The sequence below is a fragment of the Neovison vison genome, chromosome 6 (genome assembly GCF_020171115.1).
Source record: "Neovison vison isolate M4711 chromosome 6, ASM_NN_V1, whole genome shotgun sequence".
In the NCBI taxonomy this organism is placed as follows: domain Eukaryota; kingdom Metazoa; phylum Chordata; class Mammalia; order Carnivora; family Mustelidae; genus Neogale; species Neogale vison.
The window spans coordinates 153557285-153570309 of record NC_058096.1 but is presented as its reverse complement, the minus strand read 5'-3'; the positions used below and the strand labels follow the sequence as shown (position 1 = coordinate 153570309).

Here is a 13025-nt window from a genome sequence, read left to right as displayed (position 1 = left end):
TATCAGGGGGTCCAGTTGTGTCTGGGCACCAGTGTTGCTGAAAAACCCACACACACTGGAGAAGATCCATGAGGTTAGCAAACTGGAACCCTGAAGAGCTACCTCTTCCTTCTCAGTGTCTCTCCAGCACCCTCTGCTGACAAAGTCTAAGATTGGACCAGATGGCAAGGAAAAGTATTTATCGAGTCCACTTCCATTTTGATAGCATATGGAGTGTGGATTTGAGCTGAGCGGCAGTAAATTAATAACTAACATAAATGGGATCTGGAAGAAAATCGTCACTGATACAAAGGCATGAATTCCTAAAACCCAGTGACAGATAACAACTGTATTTTTCTTCTACTTTCTAATCAACCCTAGTTACTTTTTTGAAAAGATTTATTCACATTAAATGAGTAGAAAATTTCAAAGCCCAGTACATTTCTTTCTTAGAGAAACCAAATCAATTATATCAAAAATCCAAGTATAAATTGTGTGGATTTGTACAGACTACTGTAGTCTTATGATAAATGTTTGCAGAAATTGAGTTGAATTAAATAGTACTCCATTTTGAATTACTCTGTATTTTGAAGATTTTGGCTCTTTTTCCTTTTTTTTTTTTTTTTTTTTTTTGGTTGAATCCAATAAGCGTGATTCAAATTTCAGAGGTTAAAGAACTTATCTTATTGAGCTGGTAATGATCCTGGGCATTCACTTGTGATTTAAAATCCACTAGAATCAGAACTATAGTACTGGTCTTGATTTTAAGATATAAGATGATAGCTGTTTCATCTTTCTGAAATACTTGGAAACTTTATAGTAATACTGGAGTATAATTTCGACGGCTACTGAGAACTATTATAACACTGGTCATTACCTACAAACTGTGTTTGTGGGGAAAAATGGAAGTTATTTCAAATACTGTCACTGCTAAGAATCAAATGAGGAAGCTGTTGAGTGGGAAGGCATGACCTATAATCTTTCCAAAAACTAATCTCTCCTGTGTATCTGATTTGTAAGCCCCTACCATAATTTTCCAAAGCACCTGTTCACTGCATATAAGTCCTGTGATTGCCGATGACAAGCCTATGTTTTTGTCCAATTAGGATGAATGTGTAGTGGAGAAAATTTTATCTATGTGACAATAGTGAGACTAAAGTCTGTTCTGGAAGATTTATCCCATGTTTAACCAAAACAGATTATTGGAGATGGTGATCGGACTATGGCCACTTTAGATCAAAGTTTCTCCAATGTCCACCATGCACTGCTTATTTCAGAATTGCCTGAGCTGCATCATAAAACACCAGTTCTCCAGCATTTTCTATGATGGACTACATCAGACTCTGGGCATTCTGAGCACAGGATCTGAGAATATGATTTGAATGAGCCCCCTAGCTGATTCACATTCTACACGATTTTTGAGACTGCCAGTGAGACTTGAGAGCCGAGTCAAGGTGATGTTCTTTTTCCCAAAACAGTATTGGCTAGGGTCATAGCAGGGCTGGTTAAGTGAAGTCCAAGTATGGCGTTTGTTATCAACTCATGGACAAGTGGGGATTTTCCATTTGTCAGGGACAGCAGGTAATGGAAGCCACCTTTGGCTACCTTATGTAGACACGGACTTATTGGCAGGATATGGTGGTGTAAGAAATATGTTAAGGATGAGGGTTGAAGAAGGAGAAACCAGGGCATCTCTGGGCATATGTGTATCAGGTGCTAACTAATGGTCAGAGCTTGGCTGAGGCAACTTCAAATTTTATTATGCTTATTCCCAGTCTTGTGTTCATCCCTTACCTGGAGGAAAGAACACCTTCTAGGTGTACCCAACTGATAAGAAAATTTCCCAATAGGCTGTTATCAGAAGCAAAGAGGAATTAATGTTTAAGTTTATCAGATTCTCATTTGTTATCAATGTGATACACACATGACAACTTTTAAAGAAAGTAGCTAAGAGCTTAATTACGCTCTAAGATTCATCTTAGGTTAAGAAAACAACTCTTAATTTTTTTTTTTAATCCTCAGCCTGAATATGCCAATATTTGCTTTTGGTACATTCCACCGAGCCTTAGAGAGATGGAGGAAGGACCTGAATTCTGGGAAAAACTCAATTTAGTAAGTAATAAGTAAATCACATTTTTCCTTTTGATGAAATGATTCCGTTTCCATGGTCTATTGATCCTATGACTAACTCTGTACTTGTAAGTCCTCTGGAAGATGGAGAGAAGTGGCTTCTAGTGTCCTGAAAGGTAATGACATGCCAAACAGTTGCCAACACTGTTTATGCTTGAACAATGTAGCTTATTTGATCCACACATGAATTCCAAATAATGGTGCTATTTGCAAGACAGTCATAGGATTCATTAGAAGTTCTCATTCCCAGCGTACTTCAGAAAGTGTGATCTGATAACAGGACACAAGGTTCAAGTTCCATCGTGAATGGCTTCTTTGTACAACTACACCCGTGTGCTTCTGTGACTGCTTGCATCACCTCACTTAGAGATAATGTTAAAAACCTTAATCTGGTACCCTTTGTGAGTGTGAGCCCTTCTGATCTTTCCACCGACAGAAGCATCTTCTGCCCAAGAGGTTTATGCGATTAAAAAAGAAAGAGAAAAAAGAAAAGAGATGCCAGCAATGGGTTTCAACTGATCATAGAACCAAACGGGCTTGACATTGTCTCCACACACAGCTGGTGAGGGCTGAGAGTCTCGAGTGGGGAGAAGCCCCAGGCTCTAGGGACTCATTTTCTCTCCCCTGCACCTCTCCCGGCATGGTCCTACCAGTTAAATCCCTGCCTCTACACCAGTTCCAAGAACTGTGAAGTCTCATGAGCCAACACTACTTGCTCCCACCCCCCTGCTGCATGGACATGGTGGGTATTGAAGTGAGCCACTGGGAGTTTGCCCTGAGGATTCTGGGGCCGTGATATGGAGAGCGGGAATTCACAACCGGTTAGGACCGTCAAAGTTGGGTCATGCTCTACCCCTTGCGTCTTCCCTCTCAAGCTCAGCTACCTGCATGGCCCTGGTTTGTAAAAGGTCTGACCTGCAAACCCCTCCCTATCCTCTGTGAGAAAATCGGTGATCCCGTTAATAGCTTTCATAAGCAATTAGCAGCACTACTATTCCCAGTCAGGCAAGCAACAAACATTTACTCAGTGCTCGCCATGCTGTGAACTGGAGACCAGAACATCAACAAGACTTGGCCCCTGCCCTTGAGTAGCTCGTAAGTGGGGAGACACATGGGTAAGGGGACGATCCCAAGGTAACTAGTTACGGCCCGGATGGAGATGAACCCTGTTTGCACTGATTGCTGAGAGAAAGGTTATCTACCTCTCTGTGTGACACATTAGAACTAAGTCTTAAAGGATCAGGAGAAGCCTGTTGCGGGCAGTTGTAGAGAAGTAGATTCCAGAAAGAATCATTGCATGATGACCTAGAGGCATAAAAGAAGAGGGTGTGATTCAAAGATTCCAGGGGTGCGATGGGGCAGTCACAGGGTCCTTGTCTTTCATGACAAGGAGCTTGGAATTTGTGGCTAATTACGAGAAAGATGGAAGACCATGGCCTTGAAGCCCTAACCAGCTCTAACCTCACCTGCAGCATCTCCTCTTAGCTTCAAGTCATTTTCTGTTTCTTCATGGCTCATTAAACCTCCTACACTGTAGCATAAAGTATACCCAATATATACATATTCTATCCATGGTCAAACCCGAGATCTGGCAGCAGAGGAGGGGAGAGAGGGATGCTGCTATCTGTTCCTTTGGCTAGAAAAACCCTTCATTACCCGTGCCAGGCAGTTAACTGTCCTGGGCTTTGTCTTGGGCTTTGTCTTGCATTTTTGTCATACTAAGCAACTAGAACAGCGCTAAAGAATGCATTTCAGATGGTAAGTAACCCATAAAAGAGAAAAAGAGAAAAAAAAAAGGACAGTGTGAAAATGTAATGGTGAGGCTTCTAGGGACATTGTGTACTTTGATGGACTACAACTGACTTTTTTTTTTTTTTTTGTGACATGGAGGAATAATTGCTGAGGGTTGAGGAAGATCTGGTTGTCATTCTTCTCACTTTTTCATTGTTAAGAAAAGCAACCAAGAATGGGTTCTTTGTGTTTTACTGACTGAGTACTGTCGTGTGGACATGCATCAGGAAAACTAAACAGTCCCAGTATATTTGGGCTTCTTCTTGACTCTGTCTTCCTTTATGTGAAGAAATAGTTCTATTACCCATTCTCAAAAAAGTTTGAACTTGAAGGCGGATATACATGCTAAATCAGATTATTAATCAGATAATAACCTTTTCATCTTAACTGGAAATTGAGTATGAATCAGGACATTCTGTTCTATCCCCAGTATTTTCCAGCACTGATTCTCTTATGATGAATATTCGTGACTCTCTATGCCTTCCTTTTGGAATGTTTTGCTGTCATTTAGAACCAGGGTTTCCTTGTCCCGTCTAACGTCATACTATTTTAATTGTTAAGGTCACTTCTGATTAGTAAGCATGTATGCTGCTAACACGTAATCATCGGTTCACAAATTCTTAATTTCCTTTTATTGTCTTTGTGTGGATATGTATGCATGGATTTGACAAGGAAGGAAGGTATGTGGAGACATATATGTGTTTATGTATATATATATATATATACACACACACACACACACACACACATATGTACACACATATATATATCTGATTCTTGTGCTTTTCTGCTTACTTTAGATGGGAATGTAAGGATATGATTTATAACCCAGAGTGCACTTGAAGCACACTTAAAATTTATTTCGGGGTTTATCTTGGATGGAGAATCACAAACAAATAAATAAACCGAATAAGGGTTTGCCCCTCTGATTCAGGCTAGTGTCAGGCTTAGCTGTCAGATGGCAGGATCAGTGGCGCAATGAGTCTTCCCTTTGGCAGTGGGAAGGGAGAGGGATTCCTTGATCACGAATGTGGAGTTTCAAAGCATGTGAGTGTGTGTCTCTGTGTGTGTTGGCCAATGTACGTGCACGTGTGTGAGACTGCTTTTGTGAACCCAGCCCCTCTGCAGTCACTCCGCGAGACTACATTTGGTCACCGAGTTCCAGACACTTCTCTGTTTAAGATGCGCTTTCTTCTGATGTTCGCAACCTTCAGATATTCTAGGTCGGCTAGCCTTCCCTGCCCACATCGCGCTTGCTTCCTTTCTGGTTTCCTTTCCTGGTGCCATCCCCATGGCCCCATGAGTTTTCTTTGCTCTCTGCATTTCCATCTCCAGCCCTGCTTCCTCACGTCGCTCTTCTGGAAGCCTCTGATGGCCTCCTGCTCTTTTCAGGAGCAGTCTCTAACCCCCTGCCCCCAACGACCGCTGTTCATAATACACATCTTTGACGTTCCTTTACTCTCCTCCAATGAGACCAATAAGAAAGGTGACCTAATTTTGTAAAAGGCAATACAAGTCCTTGCATAAAACATGAAGGAGAACTGATCTTTGTAATACGGATTTGCATTTCTCTACACCATGCGTGGGCAGGACGGCCCTGGAAGACATGAGGAAGTGAGTGGTAAGATTCTCACACATGCCCTCAGAACCGCAGGGAGTGTAACCGCCCACAGCACCGTGTTTTGTAAGTCGGTGATGTTGCTGTTTCAAGTAACAAGCGTGGGGAGCTATTAGCGATGCCATTTTCAGAAGGGGCACACAGCTCTTGGGAAAGCTTTGAAGAAAACAATTTTTTCTCTTTGACTTACAGGGTAGTAGAAAACCTAGTGTTTGTTAAAAATGGGGGCGCCTGGGTGGCTCAGTGGTTTAAGCCTCTGCCTTCAGCTTGGGTCATGATCTTAGGGTTCTGGGATCGAGCCCCACATCGGGCTCTCTGCTCGGCGGGGAGCCTGCTTCCCCCTCTCTCTCTGCCTGCTTCTGTGCCTACTTGTGATCTCTCTCTATTAAATAAATAAATAAATAAATTTTAAAAAAAAGTGGGTGCAGAGAGATGCCTGGGTGGCTCAGTGGGTTAAGCCTCTGCCTTCAGCTCAGGTCATGATCTCAGGGTTCTGGAATCGAGTCCCGCATCGGGCTCTCTGCTCGGCAGGGAGCCTGCTTCCCTCTCTCTCTCTGCCTGCCTCTCTGCCTACTTGTGATCTCTCTCTGTCAAATAAATAAATAAATTTTAAAAAATGGGTGCAGACTATTTTTCATGTGTAGGTAAAATGGGGTTAGAAAATGGGCTTGGATAATGATAAATCAGGCTTCTCACCTCATTCATTTCCAGTAGGATATTGAAAAGTCGGGCAAGACACAGGACAAGGCTTAATTGCTCAGGACTGCTCTACACATTCCAAGGCAGGTGACATCTCTGTGTCCCCACTAAATGCCAATAGCAATCTCTGCACACCCTGAAAGCTAAAACATCTGCCCAGAGTTCCTCCCTGGAGAGTGCTGGTCCATGGGATAAAATCGAGTCCATTCTTCTTGGCATCCAAGGGCCTTCATGTCTGATCATCAAATATTAAAATAGCAAGAGATTGAAAAGAATCTAAGTATTCAACTATAAAAAATTGGTTACATTATAGTACATAATTTATATGCAAATTTCTAGGGCCTAGACAATTACAATTCTATTCCAAAATAACATATTCATAAGTTATTATTAATTGAAAAAAATGAGTTATACAAACAGCCACTATAGTATAATGCCAATTTTGAAAAGATTATGTGTTTTTATGTGCACAGATGCTTATGTACATATGAACTATGGCTTGTATGGTTAGATAAGGGGCAGACAACAGACATCAAAATATTTTAGAGATAGATTTATTTTAGATTCTAGAGATAGACTTTTCCTTTCTTTAGTATTCTTCCTCCACCTCTTGATTCTCTACAATTAACATGTATTGCTTTCATCAAAATACTAGTAACAGCAATGACAATAATAATAAAGTGAAGTATGGAGTTATTGACCTCATGAAACCATTGGGTTCCTTGAGTGTTTACCTACACAGAGGCTACCCAGGTGTCAACTACAATCTGCTAACAGTTAAAAAAATAAATGAAAAAAATAAACTGAGCATTCACCCCAATATGTGTTTATTGTTTTGAAATTGTCTACATGTATTACTTTTAAATATAATTTGTACATTTAAAAATGCACATACTCACTTTTAAAGATGAATTTTGAAATTTTAATTATTTAAAGTTGTTCTAATCTCTTCTTCTTACACCCCAGGGGATTGCCTTGTTTGGAGATGATAATTATACCATATTTTAATCAATTAGTTCGCAAACTATTTTCTCTCATGACTTGTTTCCAGATGCAGTATATAATTTGTCTTCCCTTCCCATCTCTCTTTCTCTCTACTTACGAAAACACCCACACTATCTGCACTGATTTTAGGCTCAGAGGCATTGCCACTGGTGGTCTATATTGAGATCTTCAACAGGATTTCCAGGGCTCCCGGCATCGTGGTAGATTCTGCTTTGCTCTCTAAAGTGACTGCCCCCAATACGTTTCTGTCTGCATGTTTCTTCAGAAACCTCATGCCAGTGACTAGAGTTGGGGGTGAAGGAGTTAGGGAGATTCTGCAGAGACAAATCCAGTTGGGTAAGACCCAGAGAATGTACTTGAACATTCCATCAGTTTGCTTTGTCTCGTCTTTACTCAATGTTCTGATGCAGATTTCCTCCTTGGTCAACATTTCATAAATAATTCTGCATTGCGCCGAACGAATTTACATCCTTAACAGTAATTAACAAGTTGTCTTGTTGTACTCATATGTGGTCATTTCGACTTTATTTTGTTGTGGTTGTTTGCTGACCTGCAGATTTGTGACTAATGTTAGTCATTTATTACAGGCGCCTTTCTCCTCAACAGGAGAAGAAAAATAAATCTTTTAGAACCTACTTGATGGGTGCGTTGTTTTATTGCTTATTTGGTGATATAGCTTGATATGCTATTCCAAATATCTTTGGAGGGAATTTACTATTCTCCCTGGCAGGTTTCTGATTAACAGCACTTGAAGATGAGACTGCATAATCTGGGTGGGTTGTTGTTGGGGAAGACACCCAAGAGGCCACTTTCTGGGGGTGCTAGTGGGGCTTCAGTCCCCCCCCCCAGCTCTGCTCCATTTATTTCCTGCACATGTGTTCGTGTATTCACATCAGAGTTCATACACATTTTGAGAGCTTCTGTATATTTTTGAGGATTCTGATTCTAATTTTCTTTCCATTACCATCTGTGACATTGGTATAGCCAATCACTCATTTTTGGATTTCGAACTAAAAACAACTTTCTTTAAAGATACAACAGTGTTTTGTTTTTAATTTTCAAGGATGAGTCTCTCTTTTAACAATGTGATATGACATTTATAATAGATTCATCTATTTTTTAAAAAATCTTGTTTCCTTGTGGATGGAACTCATTTTAAAGCTGCACTTTCTTTAAAATTTATATTTAAGGAGAATCTAATATAGACGTGCCCTTTACATGAAGTATTTCTGAATGCGACTTGAAAGGCTCTTTTTTGATAGTGGCTGGAATGTAGATTTTAAAAATGCTTCACTGATGAATTTCCTACGTCTTGTAGATACTATATTTTCTTCCCCCAAACTATTAAGACTGAGGTGACGGGGCGCCTGGGTGGCTCAGTGGGTTAAAGACTGAGGTGAAATGCTGTCCTTTTAAGTGTCCTCTCAGACAGAGCTGTTTTATCTACAATTTGTCTGATACCCTACTAGTTGTAGTTGTTTGTTCTTGCTTGTGCCATTCTGTGGCTCAGGGCCAAGGAACCACTTGGGAACATCAGGTGTAAGCATGGCTTTCTTCAAAAATCAGCTTGTGGGGGTGCCTGGTTGGCTCAGTAGGTTAAAGCCTCTGCCTTAGGCTCAGGTCATGATCTCAGGGTCCTGGGATCGAGCCCCGCATTGGGCTTTCTGCCTAGCCGGGAGCCTGCCTCCCCCTCTCTCTCTGCCTGCCTCTCTGCCTACTTGTTATCTCTGTTTCTGAAATAAATAAATAAAATCTTTTTAAAAAAATCAGCTTGTGGGGGCACCTTGGTGGCTCAGTGGGTTAAACGATCTGCCTTCCACTCGGGTCATGATCTGGCATCCTGGGATCAAGTCCTGCATCAGGCTCCCTGCTCAGTGGAGAGCCTGCTCCTCCCTCTTCCTCTGCCTCTTCCTTCTGTTCCTGTTCTCTCTCTCTCTCTCTCTCTCTTAAATAAACATAAATATTTAAAAAACAAAACAAAACAAGAAATCAGCTGGGGAATTTGGGGTGTCCGTTCTGCTAAAAGACATGGGATACTCTGAATGTTTCATGGGTTTATACTCATTGCTCTTCCCTAGTTTAAGTCATAGTCTTTCTAGATAGCTTACCCCTTTGTATTTATACAATTTCAACCAACAAAAGATCCTAACAGCATTCTTGTTGGCTATGCTTATGGCAATGGGCGAGTTCCCAGTGAGCTTTCCCTTGTATTCAATAACATCTTTCAACACACAGAACACGTATTTTTAGATTATTATTCTTATTAATTTATTTACTTATATTGCTTTTTGGTCTTTGGGACTTTAAGCATTATTTTTAGATGCATCCAGTGGAATTTTTAAGGCTAGTGATCTAAACTCCCCAGGAGCGCTAGACAAGTACAGATGTCCTCATTAAAAAAATATTTTTTTCTTTCCTTTTAGTTTCCTCTCCTAAGTTTATGAGGCTCTGCTCTCTTGTTTCTTCTCATTTACTCTTCTTTTCATGGACTCTTCTCAGTTACTGTGGAAGAAACTTGGAGCTGGGCCTAGCCGTTGAAAATTAAAATTAAAATTAAAATTGAGCAAAATGAAGCTAGGGGTCTCTGCGGGCTGAGGCTGAGCTCACGTGCCTGAGGTCAGGACAGGACGGGTTCTGAAAAAAGAATGGGCATATGTGTGGCTCCCTGGGACTGGCCGATCCACTGAGCACTTTATTTTATTTTATTTTTTGGCAATCTCGATAACAGTGATGGAGACTGAAGCCAAACAGAAGAGTGAAAGCTGCATTTCCAAACATCTTTTGGTAGCTTGGGTTTCCAGTTCAGCACACAAGCACAGAAATAATTCTGAATTTCCGACTAGGTCAGGGTACGCACTGAGGAAAGGCAGAAACTTCATCAGTCCAGGACGCATTGCTATGTCTTGAGTATAATTTTATTTCATTTACTGGGTCAGAGGTGGCCAACTCAAGCACCCCCAGAAGCTAGACAAGTAGCCCAAGTAAGGGCAGTAGACTGGCCATAATCCGGTAGGGCAGGTGTGACGGAGGAGAGAGCAGCAGCCTCAGCTAAAGGCGGTAGCATCTACTCAGCTTCTAATGACGATGGCCCAGCGGGAATGCAGAGCTGGGCCACACGTCTCTTTGTTCAACAGATGCTAGATCGATAGATCCTTCCATGAACCCTCCTTTGCTTTTGATGGTTTGTGTGTTGCTACATGGTTTAAAAATTTGCAATGTACCTGTCTGGGCTCTGGCCTTTTGGCTTTTCGTCTGAAAATCCTACCTACATTCGTCAGGCCTTAGCTACCTGTTTCTGCATGAGTGTCCCTGGAAGCTCCTTGGATGAGGCCGTGTCCCATCCTGGTCTTTGTCCTTTCACGGCAGCTAGTGTGATGGTCAGTCCTCAGCCCACTATGAACTACGAGGGATGCCCAAGTTCTGTGTCATCTACCAGAAAAAGAAATCTCATGGCCGTGTGCTTTCGGATGTATCAACAAGAAGGTTTTCGGTATGGCAATGTGAGGCAAATGTGACAGCATATTTAGGATATGGGTGAATTCTGTTCTTGTGTCTTCTCTGTTCCCCATCCTGAGAACTAGATGGGGCCTCTGGGCTCCACGCCTCTCTTGACACTTGTGGAGCCCTGAGGTGTCTGTCTTCCTAGGTTTTCTGAAAGCTTCAGCTGGCCGGTGAAGACACCCAGAGAGGAAGGTAAGGCATTTGGAAGCAGAGGGGCAGGCCCAGGAGAGTAAGGGGCTGAAGAGAGTGAGTTCCCCAAGTAGGGATGACTTCCCGCTCCCCTCTGTGATCATCTTAAGGAGGTGCGTGTGTGTGTGTGTGTGTGTGTGTGTGTTCCCGATGTTGGAATGTCTGCTCATTCCTAACAGGTAAGGACATGGCACAGATACCACAGAACAAGGGATCGTGCTGGTTCAGATTCTAAGCATATCATATACTGGAGCAGTCACTTGGATGCTGACACTGAACCTCTCCAGGACCCCTGGGGACTGTGGGAGCTGTAATAATGGCAGAGACTGAGTTTCAGTCCAGCCTGGTAGGACCCTGGCTTGAGGCGGGATTTAATTTTATTCAAAGGCTATAAAGTACTGTGACATTTTGTGCATACCTGAGTTGATGGAACAAAATTCATACCCACAACACAACCATTAAGGAAATTGCTCTGTACTTGATGCTGTAGTTTTTGATGCAAAACAAAGAGTGGACCCAGAGCTGAAAGAAATTATTATTATTATCTTAATTAATTATTTTTATTTTAATTTTTATTTTATTTATATATTTATTTATTTTTTTGCAAGGATCTTTGAAGTCCTTTGCCAGAACCAAACCTGCCCCCTGGTGGCCCTTTTGCTCATTTTCCCGTTCCCAGCTGGGAAGACCTTCAGTGAACAGGGACCTAGGAAAGGCTGTTGCAACATGGGTTAGAATTTCAGCCTCAGTGCTTCTAGATTCTGCCAGACCCAGAAAGGCTCACCTGAGTAAAAAATCAGATTGGTCCTTGTCTTCACTTCAAATGCGTTTCTGCTCCTCTTTTCATCTTTACATCAGAGGAAGGAGTTCCTCTTTCCAGAGCAAACTCTTCCATGTTTACCTTTGGGGCTCCCATCCTGGATTTCATCCAATGGGCAATCTCTCTACCCCTACCCTCTCCCCTCTATCCTCACTCTCCCTCCTTCTCAGATTTGCATTCGTTTTCTCTCAGCTATTGCTGCCTTCAATCAAAAAACACGTACAGGCTCTGACAACCTTGAAGGAAATCATTTAATGATTTTCATTGAGCATCGCTTCCCCTCACACAACTTCCTGTCTCTTTCTCCATCCCTCTGGACTAAACTTCTGAGAAGAAAACTGTAAAGGGGCTGACTCTGGTCAGCACGCTGTATCATAGTTTTTAAAACCATTCCCATAATTTTGGGTGTTCGGGTTGCTTATAATGTTTTTGCCATCGTGAATGGTAATGGATGAACGTGTCCAGGCTCACACTCACTCTTGCTTTTATTATGTCAGGAGACAGAGTGCTGAGTATGTCATTGCTGGTGATGAAAATCAATGTGGTTTTCAGCCTGACTGGCTGTGTGTTGTGGTACTGTCTTTTAAGAAGGTTGTCACCATTTACAATGCCCCCAGCAAGGAATGAGTTCACAGGTTTCCAGCTAATGGGGGGGTGGGGGGGTGGAGAATGCTATTCAGAGAAGGTGAAACATCATATCTTCAATTTGTTTTACCTTTTATTGTATTAATTGTTGGTGGGCTGAACGATGTTCTAATTTTTTTTCCCCTTACGGATTCTACTTCTGGTCGTATTCATTGTTTCCTCCCCTCCCCCATATCTTCCATATTTATATTTTGAGGTCTGATGTTTTCCTTATGAATTTGAATGAGGGTTTATATAGTTTGAGTTTTAAGGCCCTTTTTGTCAGATAGAATGCAAATACTGTCTTCGGTATAATGTCCTTTTTATTTTAGTCTTGCTGTTTTTTCATTGTACAGAAGTTTTAAATTTTTTATGTATTCAAATCTGTCAGTCTTTCCCTTCATGATTTATTCCACTTCTTCAAAACTGAAGTTACTGTCTTTCACAAATCTGATAAATATTCCATTCCCTCTCCTGCTGGTTTTTCTGTCCTTCTTTTTTTTTTTTCTTTTTTTTTTTGTATTTAACTCCTTAACCCAGGTGGTGGAGGTTATTTTTGTATACAGTGTAAACTATGACTCTAACCTGGACAGTTCCTCAAATTATTATATAATTCTCCTAGTTTGATTTATTAAGTAATTTTTCTTACCACTTTTTATTACAGAAAGC

General features: G+C 41.4%; 1 protein-coding gene across 1 annotated transcript in view; it reads left to right on the top strand.

The window, feature by feature from the left end:
- The window catches only part of GADL1 (glutamate decarboxylase like 1), a 137624-nt gene that overhangs the window by 81376 nt on the left and 43223 nt on the right, over positions 1–13025 (top strand). Inside the window, exon 13 of the mRNA XM_044255196.1 lies at positions 2002–2091. Within this exon, the coding sequence (XP_044111131.1) occupies positions 2002–2091 (90 nt within the window). The remainder of the gene's footprint in view (positions 1–2001; positions 2092–13025) is intronic.